Consider the following 16,152-nt stretch of genomic DNA (forward strand, 5'->3'; position numbering starts at 1 on the left):
AATTCAGCTCTTTATGAAATCACCTTGTTCTTCTAAAGCTTTTTTGCAGACATCTGGGACTCAAACTATGGCTCTAATCTTCCCTAAGATTATCTCAGATGGTTGGGATTTAGCTCAGCTAGTGCACACTGCTCTTTGGGGGAAGTAATATTGAAAAAGTTACTAAAGATATAGTTTAGAACTTCAGGTCAGCATGAGCTAAACTGACACATCAAAGAGTGAAATGCACGTGGGCTCTGTAGCCATATGGTTTTCAGGCAGTCTACTGTCACAGCAATCGGATATCTCAGGTCTGGTCTATGCTATAGAGTGAAGTTGGTACACGGCAGTTTATATTGACCTAACTCTGTAAGCATCTACACTAAAATGTCACTCCCACCGATGTAACTTGCTCACTATGCTGACTTAATAACTCCACCACCATGAGAGGCATAGCACTTAGGTTGATATAGTTGGGTTGACGTAGTATCAGTGTGTAGACACTGCGTTACTTACAGCGACTTAAGTGGCCTCCAGGAGGTGTCCCACAATGCCCCATCATGATCATTCTGGTCACTGTTTTGAGTTTCATTGCCCAGTGACAAGAACATTCACCTCCCCTTTTAAAGCCCCGCAAATTTCTGAAATTCCATTTCCTGTTTGTTTGGTGTGGAGAATTCACTTAGCAACTGCCCAGCTGACCATGCCAGCTCCATGCTGCAAACACACTCTTGCCTGGCGTACACAAGAGATGGTGGATCTCTTGAGTCTTTGGGGAGAAGAGGCTGTGCAGGCACAGCTCTGATCCAGCCATAGAAACATCAATATCTATGAGCAACTTGCTCGGGGCATGAGGGAGAAGTGATACAAGAGGGACCCACAGCAGTGCCTCATGAAAGCCAAGGAGCTGCAAGTGGGAAGATTGCTGCACTAATGCCAGCATCCTCACTGAAGCCAATGTCACTGTCATTGACGCGATGATTCTTATGCACCGACAATACCAGGTTGGACATTGTATGTGGAAGCCAGATTTTCGCCCATCAAAACAAGCTCTCTAGTCTCAGCTCACCTATGGTCAGAGATCTTGAGGTGGTCAGAGGAAATGCAATGAAGATACATTGAAAGCAGATCTCTGAAAACAGAAAACTGATGTGGACATTATAAGCTGGAAGGAGCAAGCCACCAACCATCCTCAATGATGTCGTATCCTCCATCAGGCAGTGGCCTGCTTTGAGGAGAAGCGTCTTGCCTTCAAAGCTGAAAAGAAAGAGAGAAGGAAGGAAAAAGGAAGAACTTTATTCCAGCAGTCAGCTGACCTGCTGAGAAATGTTTGTACCTATTGCAGGCGGCTCTGTGGTTCCAGGCTTGGACTCCTGAGTCATCTCAGGACTCGTATGTAAATCCTGTGGTAGAGATCATCCTCGAATCGAGTGATTGCCAAACAGAACACACAGATCTGCATTCCATCCTTGGTAGAGACCCTACCACCACTGCTAAAAGCCCCATGGATACTTCAGTGGAGCTGGAATCACAGTCCCCTGGAGTGAACAGTGAGGATGCAGTGTTGGACGAGGAAGAGGAGGAGTAGGAGTATGGAGGGCAGGTGACTGGGGAATCCAGTGGCGCAGTGAACCAGGGTCTGTTTTTGATGCCAGCGCAGTCGAGTCGGGTGACCCCGATGCAGGGGAAGGAACCTCTGATAAGTGTTCAGTTTCCTTTGATATTGTAGGGACACATGTTCATTTACTCTTTTTGAATCATGCTAGAAGAGGTGGTGAAATAACCAAAAGAGGTAGAGTCTGCTTTTCATTCCCCTGTACAGTTAGGCAGAGGGAGCCTTGCAGAACTGTTTATGTGCACCGGGATGTCCTGTGAACCCTTCATAGAGATCTTGAGGAAACTTTCCTGAAGGTAGTCTGCAATTGTCTGCCAAATGTTTCTGAGGAGGGTAGCCTTCTCTCTTCCACCATTGGAGGACACTTTCCCATGCTACTTAGCAATTACTTCAGCAGGAATCATGGCAGCGCATGAGCTAGCAGCATACAGACCTGGTCTGCAGCTGAATGCGTGCAGGAACTGTTCCCTTTCAGCCCTTAGGGGTGAGATATCAGCTAAAATCACCACTACCTGTGGAAAATGGTGCCAATATTCAGTTCAGTTGCTCTATCCACAAACCTTGCTGCCACAAAACTGTGTGCTAACCCTCCCACCCTTATTATTCCAATTCATCCCTCCCTACTGGGCTGTACTCACCATGGTTTGGTGAATCCCAAGGAGAAGTGAGAATATAGTGCTTGTAACTTATATGGATCAATGGTAGTGAGTTCAGTATTCCAACTTTCCATTTATCTTGTGAATACACTCACAATCGTACCTCTGTGCATTGCATGTTTTGCAGCTGGAAATGAGGCCTTAAGGGTCTCTCTATCCACACCAGTGGAGTAGTTCATCCATATGAGGAGGAGAAGGAAGAGGATGCAGGATCACATGTTCCAAGAATTCCTGCAAGTTTCTGGTGCTTTGCATACCGAGCACAGGGCTTGGATGATCATCTTCATGAACAGAATGCACAAGGATAGAGCGAAGAAGGGAAAAGCACAGGAAAAGGAGAGAGACCTGCAGCAGGAGATGCTAGCACTTCTGAAGCAGCAAACAGACATGCTGCAGACTCTTGTTGACCTTCAGGCTCAACAGTCCCTTGCTCACCTCCTTCTGCAGCCCATAGAGAACTGCATTCTGGGATCTCCCGACACACCCATTCCACATAGCATCCGGGCTGCTGCACAGAATAAAAGTAGATTTATGGAAACTTAATTCATCTTTATTAGTTCACAACATATGTGGGCATCATTCACAGATGATAGCAATAGATGCATTTGTAATGTTATATTAATAGACACACAGCAGTCATTACAAGTTTCATAGCAAGTGCAGAAAAACAATGCCAGGCAGAGCACACTACAACAACACATGTTACTGTGACTCACTATTAAAATGGTCTTTCAAAGCCTCCCTGAGTCGCATAGTTCCCCACTGAGCTCTTCTTATAGCCCTGGTATATGGCTGCTCAAAATCAGCAGACAGCTGTTCCACCTCCATCCCCATGGAAACCTTTCCCCCTTTGCTTCACAAATATTATGAAGCACAGCAGGCAGCCATAACCATTGGGATTTCTTTTCCCCCACTGAGGTCTAATCTCATGAGTAGACAGCACCAGTGCCATTTTGAATGGCCAAACGCACATTCAAGTGCTTTTCTGCAACTGCTGAGCATGTCTGCTTATGGCTGTCGAGGTGGCCGGTGTATGGCTTCATGGGCCACAGGAGTAAGGAGTAGGCTGGGTCTTCCAGGATCACTACTGGCATTTCAACATCCCCAATGGATAACTCTGGTCTGAAAAGAAAGTCCCTGCTTGCAGCTTGTGTTCTTAAAGATGTGTGCGTCATACACCTTCCCTGACCATCCTGCACTGATGTTGGTAAGACATTCACGGTGATTCACCAGCACTTGCGGTACCATAGAAAAGTAGCCTTTTTTGTTGATGTACTCTGTGGCAAGGTGGTCTGGTGCCAAAATAGGAATATGTGTGCCATCTATTGCCCCACTGCAGTTCAGGAACCCCCTTGCTGCAAGACCATCCAATATGTCCTGCACGTTGCCCTGAGTCAGTCTTTCGTAGCAGGACACGATTAATGGCCCTGCACACTTGCATCACAGCAACCCCACGGTAGATTTCCCAACTCCAAATTGATTCCTGACTGTTTGGTAGCAATCTGGAGTCGCAAGCTTCCACACAGTGATCGCCCCTTGCTTCTCCACTATCAGTGCAGCTCTCATTTTGGTATCGCTGGGCTAGGGACGCGATGTGGCCTTGTGCATCCAAAAGTTCTGCAGCCATTGTTAGTCATCCCAGACCTACAGAAGGATGCAATCCCACCAGTCAGTGCTTGTTTCTCAGGCCCAAAACTGGTGCTCCACTGTCTGCAGCTGTTCTGTAAATGCCAACCACCATCTTGGATTGTTTTTCTCTGTCTCACAGCGGGCTAGACCCCAAGGAATCATCATGTTCCCCTGCAGCTCCTCTGGCAGCTCTGCAAATGCTGCAGGATCAGGTGCATTGTGCTTGCAACACTCATCACAATAGTGCAGAGCGGTGCAGAATCCATGCTTCTCAGAGATGATGGACGTGCAGGTTTGTGGTGCTTTTGAAAAGAGACACAAAACATTATGGTATGCAGATAAAATTATAGGATGGAGAAAACTGCATCAATGGATGTTGAAACCATGTTCGCAGTCCACCCCTGCATGACTCGTTTGCCCCTATGAGGCTTTGCAAATCCTTCCCAAAACACACTGTGCTAGATGGTGGTGAGTTGCACAGTGGGATAGCTGCACGCAGTGCACTTGCTCTCTGCATCAGTTCAAACGCTGCTAGTGAGGACGCACACAGTCGACACAAGGAGCGGAGTATGGACATGCAAAAGAGATTTAATTACTGTGCTGGCTGTACATTGACATAACTTAGGTCAATGGTTCCCAACCTGAGGTTCGGGAGCCCCTGGGAGGGGGCTGGTGCCAAAGGTTACTGGCGGTCCATGAGGCTTCAGTAATATTGAGGTAATTTAACCTCTCGATTTCCACGCCAGGTGCAGCTCCCCTCTCCCCCCCCCCCCAGGTGCCACACCAGCCAGAGTGGAAGAGCAGCCCCGCACCAGCCAGGCAAGTGCCCAGCCAGAGAGGAGTAGCCCTACACTGGTGGGGGCCTGGCACAGGCCCGGCCAACCCGCCAGGGTCCAGCTCCATTACCCCATTAGGGATGGGAAGAGGCGGGGCCACATGGGGTGTGCAGTGGTGGTTGTGCCAGGGAAGGCTTAGCTTCTTACTCTGGTAAGAGTAATGTATTATTTTTAATGTGATTTAGTGTTGTTATCATTATATATGTTTATAGGGATTATATGGTTTATGGTCGGGGAGGGGAAATGGGAGTGGCATGTTTTATCTAGTGTTAACTAGTGGGGCTTTCACTCAAAAAGGTTGGGAACCACTGCTTAGGTTAACTTAATTTTGTAGTGTAGATTTGCCCTCAGTGTAGTAATTAAATCTGAGCTAAACCCAGACATGATAGACTGATTTTGAGCCACCCTTGGCAGTTTTCAGAGAATGTATGTTGTGAACATTGCTCTCTGCGTGCATTCTGCAGGAACTCCTTTTGGAAGTTTAGTCCTAAGACCAAAATTTCTGGTGTAGGAGATGTTTTAAAGTCTTAAAATCCACAATCTACACTAGAATTAGATCTATTCAAGGTAGCTTATGTTGATCTAACTATGGAAGTGCCTATACTTAAATGTTGCTCAGACCAATGTAACCACCCCACTATACCGACAACTCCATCTCCCCGAGAGGCGTAGAGTCAAGGTCGATGTAGTTAGGTGGACGCAGTGTCAGTGTAGTCACTGCTTACTTACATTGACTATTACAGTCTTTCAGGAGCCATCCCACAATGCCCTACACTGACAGTATTATCGATACAAGTGCTCCTGGTGAGGACGCAACACAGGGAGCGAAGTGTAGACATGCACAAGCAATGTAGTTACTGCCGCAGCTGTATGCCAACATTTGTCGACTTAATTTTGTAATGAAGACATGGCCTCAGATTTTGCTTTAGAAGTACTATAAAATAAATTAACACTAATTAAATAGAGGGAGCATGAAAGTATTATAGTAATGTGCTTTCTTTCAAAATGAAAAAAAGGAAGTATTTCTTCACACAATGCACAGTCAACAGTTATTGCCAGAGGATGTGAAGGCCAAGACTGTAACGGGGTTCAGAAAAGAGCTAAATAAATTCCTGGAGGATAGGTCCATCAATGGCTATTAGCCAGGATAGGCAGAGATGCAAAACCATATTCTGAAGTGTCCCTAGCCTGTTTGCCAGAAGCTGGGAATGGGTGACGGGATGGATCACTTGATTACCTGTTCTGTTCATTCCCTCTGAAGTACCTTGCATTGGCCAGTGTCAGAAGACAAGATACTGGGCTAGATGGATCATTGGTCTGACCCAGTATGGGCGTTTTTATGTGCTATTTCTGGAACAGTGGGATTGAATGGCATCAAAGGAAAGCAAGTTACTGGATCTTTTGGTTAAGAGGATCCTGATATGCAGCCCCCTAACATTAGGTGCTCATAACATTTTCAGAGTCTTTCAACTTTTTTGGTGTACAGTGAGGGAATGGGGAGAGCAGTCAGAGAAGTGAGAAGGAATATGGAGGGGTGTTGGAGTAGTGCAGGGTGTGTGGGAGTTGGGAGGGTAAATGATGGGCGCTCTGCTCTTTTGCCCCTTAATGCTGTGCCCTGGCACAGCTCTTGGGAGGCAAGCACATGGCTAGACAACAATCATTATTAGTGCAAGGGATCATTCAGACATTAATTTTTTGAAAACCCAGTTCAGTGACTAGAGCTTTGATGAAAAATTAGGTTTCCCCCAAAAATAGTTTCCTCAGTGAATAAAGGATTGTCCTCAAAGGACCTTTGCTGTCTGGGAGCTCAGAAGAGCTGACAGAATAGAACCATAAGGGGGGAAGTTGGGCATGTTTCCCTTCATTGACACATGGAAAGGAGGAAAGGAAGTGATGTCATCTTTGTCCTTCCTCCCCCTCTTTGCTACAAATACTCCCATCCTCTACAATTCCTCCTCATGGCTGCTCCTCCAGGCCAAGGGAAGGGGTTTAGGAGTTCCCCTTCCCTCCACTGTTCTCTGAGCAAGGGAGAGAGCCCAGAACCCCACCACCACCTCTGTGCTGCTGCCAGCAGTAGGGAAGAGGCTCTAGGCTTTCTGCTTCCACCTCCAGAGGGAAGGAGGAAGTCAGTAGTGCAGAGAAGTGAGGGGGGAAAAGGAGCCAGAGCTGTGCAGTGGGGGATATAGGGGGAAACTTTAGCTCTGCCTCCTCCAAATCTCCACCAATTCTGCCCCACCACTTCAAAACATGCCACCGCAGTGCTGAGATTGGGATAAGGAGCTAACAATGAGCATGTCTTTGCTTCAGTCTTTAGTAAAAATGTTAATTCTAACCAAATGCTTAACACAAGATTAACAACAAGGGGGAAAGGAACACAAACCAGAGCAGGGAAAGACCAGATTAAAGAATATTTAGATAAATTAGATGTATTCAAGTCAACAGGACCTGATGAAATTCCTCCTAAGGTACATAAGGAACTAGCCAAAGCAATCTCTGAACCATTAGCAATTATCTTTGAGAGCTCCTGGAAGCCTGGTGAGTTCCCAACAACTAGAGAAGAGCAAACATAGTACCTATCTTCAAAAGAGGGGGGAAAAGGAGGACCTGTGGAATTTTAGACCAATCAGCCTGACACTGAAACCTGGAAAAGTGCTGGAACAAATTACTGAACAATCAATTCATTCAAACCTAGAGGATAATAAGGTGCTAAGTAATAGCCAGCCTGGATTTGTCAAGAACAAATCATGCCAAATTTCCTTCTTGGTCAGGGTAACTGACCGAGTGGATAAGGGGGAAGCAGTAGACATGATATACAGTAGAACCTCAGAGTTACAAACACCTCGGGAATGGAGATTGCACGTAACTGTGAAATGTTCATAACTCTGGACAAAAAGTTATGATTGTTCTTTCAAAAGTTTACAATTGCACATTGACTCAATACAGCTTTGAAACTTTACAATGCAGAAGAACAATGCTGCTTTGAACCATCTTAATTTAAATGAAAGAAGTATACAAACAGTTTCCTTACCCTGTCAAATCTTTTTTAAATTTTCCTTTAATTTTTTAGTAGTTTACATTTAACACAGTACTGTACTTGCTTTTTTTGGTCTCTGCTGCTGCCTGATTGCATACTTCTGGTTCCAAATGAGTTTGTGTGGTTGACTGGTCAGTTCGTAGCTCTGGTGTTCGTAACACTGAGGTTATACTGTAGTAAGGCTTTTGACACAGTCCCATGTAATATTCTCATAAGCAAACTAGGGAAATATAGTCTAGATTAAAATTACTATAAAGTGGGGAGCACAACTGGTTGAAAAACTATACTCAAAGAATAGTTATCGATGGGAAATTCTCTATCAGAATGGGTGGACATATCTAGTGGGATCCTGCAGAGGTCTGTCTTGGGGCCAATACTATTAAATATTTTCATTAATGACTTGTCTTGGATGATGGAGTGTAAAGTATGATCTTGATAAACTGGAGAAATGGTTTGAAATAAATAGGATGAAATCCATTAAGGACAAATGCAAAGTACTATGCTTAGGAAGGAATAATCAATTGCACAAATACAAAATGGGAAATGACTGCCTAGGAAGGAGTACTGCAGGAAAGGATCTGGGCTCATATTGGATCACAAACTAAATCTGAGTCAACAATGTAACACTGTTGCCAAAAAAACAAACATCATTCTGGCATGTATTAGCAGGAGTGTTGTAAGCAAGAGACAGGAGGTAATTGTTCAGCACTGCTCAGGGCTGGTGAGGCCTTAACTGGAGTAGTGTGTTCAGTTCTGGGCACCATGCCTTTAGGAATGATGTGGACAAAATGGAGAAAGTCCAGAGAACAACAAAGATGATTAAAGGTCTGGAAAACATGACCTCCAAGGAAAGATTGAAAAAATTGGGTTTGTTTATTCTGGAGAGGAGAAGATTGAGGGAGGACATGACAACAATCTTTCCAGTACATAAATGGTGTTTATAAGGAGGAGGGTGATAAATTTTTCTCCATCTCTACTGAGGAAAGGACAAGAAGCAATGGGCTTACATTGCAGCAAGAGAGGTTTAGCTTGGACATTAGGAAAAAATTCTTAATTGTAAAGGTAGTTAAGCACTGGATCATATTACCAAGGAAGGTTGAGGAATCTCTGTCACTGGAGGTTTTTTAGGTTAAACAAACTTGTGTCAGGGATGGTCTAGATAATACTTAGTTTTGCTTCAGTGCAGGGACCTGGACTAGGTGACCTATCGAGCAGTCCTATATTTATATGAATCTTTGATTCTATGTTTATAAAATGTGCAGATGATACCAAGCTTGGAGGAGCTGCAAGCAATAAGATAAAATTCAATAAAGACAAGTGCAAAGTTCTATGCTTAGGAAGGAAAAATCAAATTCACAAATACAAAATGGGCAGTGACTGTCTAGTACTGCAAAAAAAGATCTAGGGGGTATAGTAGATCACCAATTGAATCTAAGCAAGCAGTGTGATGCTGTTGTGGAAAAGACATATGGCATCCTTGGATGTATGAACATGAGTATGTAAGACACAGAAGGTAATTGTTCAGCTCTACTCAGGATTGCTGAGGCCTCAGCTGGAGTACTGCATCTAGTACAGGCACTGTTCTTCAAGAAAGCCATGAACAAATTGGAGAGAATCCAGAGAAGACAAACAAAAATTATAAAAGGTTTAGAAAATGTGATCTAAGGTTAAAAGAATTGGGCATGTTTAATCTAGAGAAGAAAAGGTTGAGGATGGGGGACATAACTTCTTAAATATTTGAAGACAGTTAAGAACATATAAGAACAGCAATACTAGGCCAGACCAACGGTTCATCTATCCAAGTATCCTGGATTCCAACAGTGGTTGGTGCCAGATACTTCAGAGGGAATTAACAAAATAGGGCAAGTTATCAAGTGACCCATCCCCTGTTGTCCAGTCCCAGCTTCTGGCAGTCAGTGGTTTATGAACAGGGCTTCTCAACCTTTTTGATACCCAGGGACCAGCTTGCTGCTTTCCTTAGCTGTGTGTAAACTGTGTCAGGGAGCTCTCAGGGACTGACACTGGTCCATGGACCAGTTGTTGAGAACACTGGTTTAGGAACACACGGAGAATGGGGTTGCGTCCCTGACCATCTTGGCTAATAGCCACTGATATCCTCCATGGACTTATCTAGTTCTTTTTTTGAATGCAGTTATATTTTGGACCTTCGCAACATCCCCTGACAACTAGTTCCACAGGTGGACTGTGCGCGGTGTGAAGAAGTACTTTCTTATGATTGTATTAAACTGATGCCTCTTAATTTCATTGGGTGACTCCTGGTTCTTGTGTTTTATATAAAGAAGTAAATAACACTTCCCTATTCACTTTCTCCACACCAGTCATGATTTTAATAGACCTCTGTCATATCCCACCTTAGTCTTTTTCTAAACTGAACAACCCCAGTCTTTTTAATTTCTCCACATATGGAAGCTGTTCTTATAAAGAGGGTGATCAATTTTTCTTCATGTCCACCGAGGGTAGAACAAGAAGTAATCAACTTAAAAACATAAGAACAGCCATAATGGGTCAGACCAAGTGTCCACCTAGTCCAGTATCCTGACTTCCGACAGTGCCCAATGCCAGATGCTTCAGAGGGAATGAACAGATAATCATCAAGTGATCCAGTCATCCATTTCCAGATTCTGGCAGACAGCAATCCCTGCCTGTCCTGGCTAACAGCCATTGATGGATCTATCCTCCATGAACTTATCTAGTTATTTTTTATAGTCTTGGCCTTCACAACGTCCTCAGGCAAGGAGTTCCACAGGTTGACTGTGCATTGTGTGAAGAAATACTTCCTTTTGTTTGTTTTAAATCTGCTGCCTGTAAATGTCATTTGGTGACCCTTAGTTTTTGGTTTATGAGAAGGAGTAAATAACACTTCCTTATTTACTTGCTCTACACCAGTCATGATTTTATTGATCTCTATCATATCCTCGCTGAAAAGTCTTTTCCAAGCTGAAAAGTCCCAGTCTTATTAATCTCTCCTCATATGGAAGCTTTTCCATACCCCTAATCATTTTTGTTGCCCTTTTCTGTACCTTTTCCAATTCCAAGGTATCTCTTTTGGGATGGGGCGACCAGATCTGCACACAGTATTTAAGATATGAGCATACCATGGATTTATAAAGAGGTAATATGATATTTTCTGTCTTATTATCTATCCCCTTCCTAATGATTCCTTACATTCTGTTAGCTTTTTTGACTGCTACTGCATATTGAGTGGATGTTTTCAGAGAACTATCCAAAATGACTCCAAGATCTTTCTTGATGGGTAATAGCTAATTTAGACGCCATCATTTTATATGAATAGTTGGGATTATGTTTTCCAGTGTGCATTGCTTTGCATTTATCAACACTGAATTTCATCTGCCATTTTGTTGCCCAGTCACCCAGTTTTGTGAGATCCTTTTGTAACTTTTTGCAGTCTGCTTTGCACTTAACTGTCTTGAGTAGTTTTATATCATGTGCAAATTTTGCCACCTCACTGTTTACCCCTTTTTCCAGATCATTTATGAATATGTTGAACAGTACTGGTCCCAATACAGATGCTTAGGGGAGACCACTATTTACCTGTTTCTATTCTGAAAACTGATTATTATTCCTATCTTTTGTTTCCTATTTTTTAACCAGTTACTGATCCAGGAGAGGACCTTCTCTCTTATCCAATGACAGCGTATTTTACTTAAGAGCCTTTGGTGAGGGACCTTGTCGAAGGCTTTCTGAAAATCTAAGTACACTGTATCCACTAGATCACCCTTGTCCACATGCTTGTTGACTCCCTCAAAGATCTGTAGCGGATTGGTGAGGCATGATTTCCATTTACAAAAACCGTGTTCACTCTTCTCCAACAAATCATGTTCATCTGTGTGTCTGATAATTCTGTTCTTTACTATATTTTCAACAAATTTGCCTGTTATTGAAGTTAGGCTTACTGACCTCTAATTGTTGGGATTGTGTCTGGAGTATTTTTATATAATTGGTGTCATACTAGCTACCCTCCAGTTATCTGGTATAGAAGCTGATTTAAATGATCGGTTATATACTACAGTTAGTAGTTCTGTAATTTCACATTTGAGTTCCTTCAGAACTATTGGGTGAATAGTGTCTAGGCCTGATGACTTATTACTGTTTAATGTATCAATTTGTTCCAAAACCTCCTCTAATGCCACCTCAGTCTGGGATAGTTCCTCAGATTTGTTGTCATCTAAATAGAATGGCTCAGGTTTGGGAATTTCCCTCACATCCTCAGCTGTGAAGACTGATGCAAAGAATTCATTTAGTTTCTCCACAATAACCTTATCTTCCTTGAGTGCTCTTTTAGCAGCTTGACCGTTAAGTGGCTCTACTGGTTGTTTAGCAGCTTCCTGCTTCTGATGTACTTAACCTTAAACGTTTTTTTGCTGTTACTTTTTGAGTCTTTGACTAGCTGTTCTTCAAATGCTTTTTTGACCTTCCTAATTATATTTTTACACTTTACTTGCCAGAGTTTATGCTCCTTTCTATTTTCCTCAATAGGATTTAAATGCCACTTTTTAAAGGATGCCTTTTGCTTCTAACTGCTTCTTTTACTTTGTTCTTTAGCCACGATGGCACTTTTTTGGTTCTCTTGCTATGTTTTTTAATTTGGGGTATACATTTAAATTAAGCATCTATTATGGTGTCTTCAAAAAGTTTCCATGCAGCTTGCAGGGATTTTGCTTTTGGCACTGTATCTTTTAATTTCTGTTTAACTAACTTCCTCATTTTTGTGTAATACCCCTTTCTGAAATTAAATGCTACCATGGTGGGCTGCTTTGGTGGGCCCTCCCCCCCAGGGATGTTAAATTTTATTATGTTATGGTCAGTATTACCAAGTGGTTCAGCTATATTCACCTCTTGGACCAGATCCTCCATTTAAGACTAAATCAAAAATTGCCTCTCCTCTTGTGGGTTCCAGGACTAACTGCTCCAAGAAGCAGTCATTTACAGTCTCTAGAAACTTCATCCATGCATCTCGTCCTGAGGTACCATGTCCTCAGTCAATATGGGGATAGATGAAATCCCCCATTATTATTAAGTTTTTAATTTTTATAGTTTTTTGTAATCTCCCTGAACATTTCACAGTCATTATCACCAGCCTGGTCAGGTGATCAGTAGTATATGCCTACTGCTATATTATTATTATTCAAGCATGGAACTACTATCCATAGAGATTCTATGGCACAGTTTGGTTCATTTAAGATTTTACCTCATTTGACTCTATGCTTTCTTTCACATATAGTGCCACTCCCCCACCAGTACGACTTATTCTGTCTTTCCAGTATATTTTGTACCCTGGTATTACTGTGTCCCATTGATTATCCTCATTCCACCAAGTTTCTGTGATGCTGTAGACCAGGGGTTCTCAACCGGTGGTACGCGTACCACTAGTGGTACACGGAAGCCAGCTCGGTGGTACGCGAGGCAAAACCTCGCCGCCGATTCCGCCGCCGAATCCCCCCTCCCCGCCGCCGAGAAACCCTGCTGCCGCCGATTCCCCCCCCCCCCCCGCCGCCAAATGCTGCCGCCGATCCCCCGCCACCGCTGCCAAATGCTGCTGCTGATTCCCCCCCACAGCCGGGAAACCCGCCCGCTGCCGTTCCCCCCCACCGCCGAATCCCCCCTCCCCCGCCGACAAATGCTGCTTCCGCCGATCCCCCCCCGTTGCTGCTGACCCCCCCCCCCCCCCCACGGCCGAGAAACTCGTCCGCCGCCGATTCCCCCTCTCACCGCCGCCGAGAAAACCTGCCACCGTTGCTCCCCCGACTGCTAAAGAAAAGCCTCCGCTGCCGTTGTTCCCTCCCCCCGCTGAATCATGCCCCCTTGCTGCCGCCGAAAACGGGCAAATGGCAAAAGGGTTTCGGCGGAGAGTAGTGACTGAAAGTGTATACAGCCCTTTTTTTCCCAGTATTACTGAGGCCAGGTACAGTCAGGTGAAGTGGTACTTGGCCTGACTCTACCTGACCGGAGTGGTACTCGTGAAAAAAAGGTTGAGAACCGCTGCTGTAGACAATCCCTGGTGTGGGTGGGGTAGTGGTGGCCCTCCCTCACTGTCAATCTCCAAGGGAGGCCACACCTCCTGGCCACTATGTCCTGTGGGGAGGCTTCAGCTAGAGGGGGGAAATTAGGAGTTCTGTGCCTCTTCAGCCTAGATGAGCAATCCCAAACCCTGGGCTCTGACCCTCAAGCGGGGTGAGCAAGCAGCCTGTGGCCCAGACCCTCAGGCAGGGCGGGACAGGTAAAGGGAGCAGTCTCTAGCCCTGTGTAGGGTGAGCAAATAGCCTATAGGCCCAGCCCTCGGGCAGGGCAGGGCAGGCAATGTAAATAGTCTATAACCCTAAGCAGGGCAAGCAAACAGTCTAAAGCTCCGGCAGGCACACTGGCCTTGGGGTGATCACCCCAGAGTTAGGGTGGAACATGGGGAGGGGAATACAGGCCCACCTGACTCCACTGAATCCCAACTCAGGGCCTTAGCAGTGGCGGGGTGTCCTGCCACTGAGTCAGCAGGGCTTCAGCTAAAACTCGCTGGCTTGGCTACAGGCCAACACACAGCTGTACTGTCATCTGGCATCCCCTGGACTCCTTCCTTCCCCCCTATCCCTGGAGTACCTGGCTCTCGGAGTCACTCTCTGTCTCTTCCGGTACCCAGCTAGGGGTAGGCTCCACAGCCCCTCGACATTGTTGACTGGCAGTAGGTCCGGCAACTCCTCAAGGTCGCTGGCAGATGGCAACTCCACTGGGTCGCAGTACTGAGGTATCTCCTCTGGTTTGTAGGGGTTAGTAACTCTGGCAGTTCCTCCAGATCACAGGGCTTGGACAGTTCTGGCCGGTTCTTGGGGCTGTAGGCGGTAGGTAGGCCCGGCAGCTTCTGTCAGGGTCAGGACCCAGCACCCAGGGTGGGACATCCTTCTCCCCCGGCCACTTACTCCCACCTGAGCTGGAGGGCCTGCCCTTTATTCTTCCCCTTCTGTCACGCTGGCTGGATTGGGGGGGGGGCCTTGAGGTGTATTCAGGAGCTCTGATTACTCCCCTCTACATCAATCTTGCGTTGGGGGTGTCACGCTGGCTAGATTGGGGGGCATTTATTATATTATTTAACATCAGTGTGTCAAAATCATAATAATTCATGTGAGATATGCCAGTTAGGTACTATTAGAAAGGCTATAATGTGCTAAGAAAGATGATGTTTATGTTCATGTGTTATATGTGTAATGGAAGTTAAGCATATGGTTGATATGTCACAACACTGTGACCCGTCTGTACCTACAGTAGCCACCTGAAAATGCCAATGTCAGGGCAGGCAGTAAAAGGAGAGCAGATTCTCCCAGCACTGGTGGGTAACACTGAAGTCAGCCTTCCCAACCAGCCACAAACAGTGCTTCTGATTCCCCACACTGGTTATCAAGAAGCCAAAATAAAAATATACACAGCTTCCTTTACTGCATTTCAGTCTCTGGCTCCCAATCAGCCACTAGGTCCAATAAAGAGATCAGTTATTTAAAACTCTGTGCTCTTTACCAAAAAGGTTTCTCCTAATCCCAAGGGGTCAGCCACAGTACCAGGTCAATATAAGTTTGGATCTTACCCAAAATACCACGCTGCCAGCCAATCCTTCAGTATATAAAACTAAAGGTTTATTATAAAAAGAAAGACAGAAACAAACAAACAAACCATAAGAGAAGTGTTAAAGGATTAAATCAATCAAATACATACAAATGATTTGAAAGTCCATATATATGAGGTTTCTAGAAGAATTGCCATGAAAATGAAGGTTTATATTCTTTACAAAGTTATTTCTTATTGGTGGATGTTTCAATTATCCATATAAATTTTAATTTTTTTTTCAATCTTTCTAAAATATTAATCTCAATTATATTTTGCAATAATGAGTTCCACAGGTTAATTGTGCATTATGCAAAAAGTATTTCCTATTACCAGTTTTTGCTACTTTCTCTCTACTATTTGTAATTTTAAGTACCTCTATCATGTCACACCTTGTCTCCTATCTAAACTATATATAATAGTAGTTACCTAAGCCAATGGATTAATTCCTCCCCATTCTCAGGTAGGTTGAGGCAATGCTTTGCAGCCACTTGAGAGGAGTATTCTACAAGTTCCAGGGACAGGGAACTGCTCATGTCCTGGGATGCCCCCATCCAGGTGAGTGAGGCAAGGTACTTCAGCTCCCTGAAGGAAGTCTTCTGCAAGCACCGTTTGCGTGTGTGCACGCGTGCGTTCACCACACTGCTCTTCTGCATCATAGCATCCATCCTCCTTCCCCCTTCCTTGTCCCAACTGGCTCCATTTTGATATCCTAGTTACCCTCAACCCTCTAGTGCTCTACCGACTTTTCTTCCCCTCCCGTACACTCCATCTTCTTAC

General features: G+C 44.6%; 1 protein-coding gene across 4 annotated transcripts in view; it reads left to right on the top strand.

Annotated features, from left to right (window-relative positions):
- The window catches only part of LOC137149812 (carbohydrate sulfotransferase 6-like), a 37,551-nt gene that overhangs the window by 11,177 nt on the left and 10,222 nt on the right, over positions 1–16,152 (top strand). The window contains exons 1-2 of one of the 4 annotated variants that reach the window (XM_067543430.1): positions 10,825–10,882; positions 11,383–11,447. The exons of 2 other annotated variants lie outside the window; for them this stretch is intronic. Coding sequence is in view for 1 of the 2 variants with exons in the window: in XM_067543428.1 (XP_067399529.1) it covers positions 15,907–15,930 (24 nt within the window). In the remaining variant the exon portion in view is untranslated. Of the gene's footprint in view, positions 1–10,824; positions 10,883–11,382; positions 11,448–15,902; positions 15,931–16,152 lie in introns of those variants that run through there. One more of the 4 variants, XM_067543428.1, reaches the window with a different exon arrangement.

Source organism: Emydura macquarii, unplaced genomic scaffold (genome assembly GCF_026122565.2).
Source record: "Emydura macquarii macquarii isolate MOO-44397 ecotype Brisbane River unplaced genomic scaffold, CSIRO-AGI_Emac_v2 contig_839, whole genome shotgun sequence".
NCBI classification, from domain to species: Eukaryota; Metazoa; Chordata; order Testudines; family Chelidae; genus Emydura; species Emydura macquarii.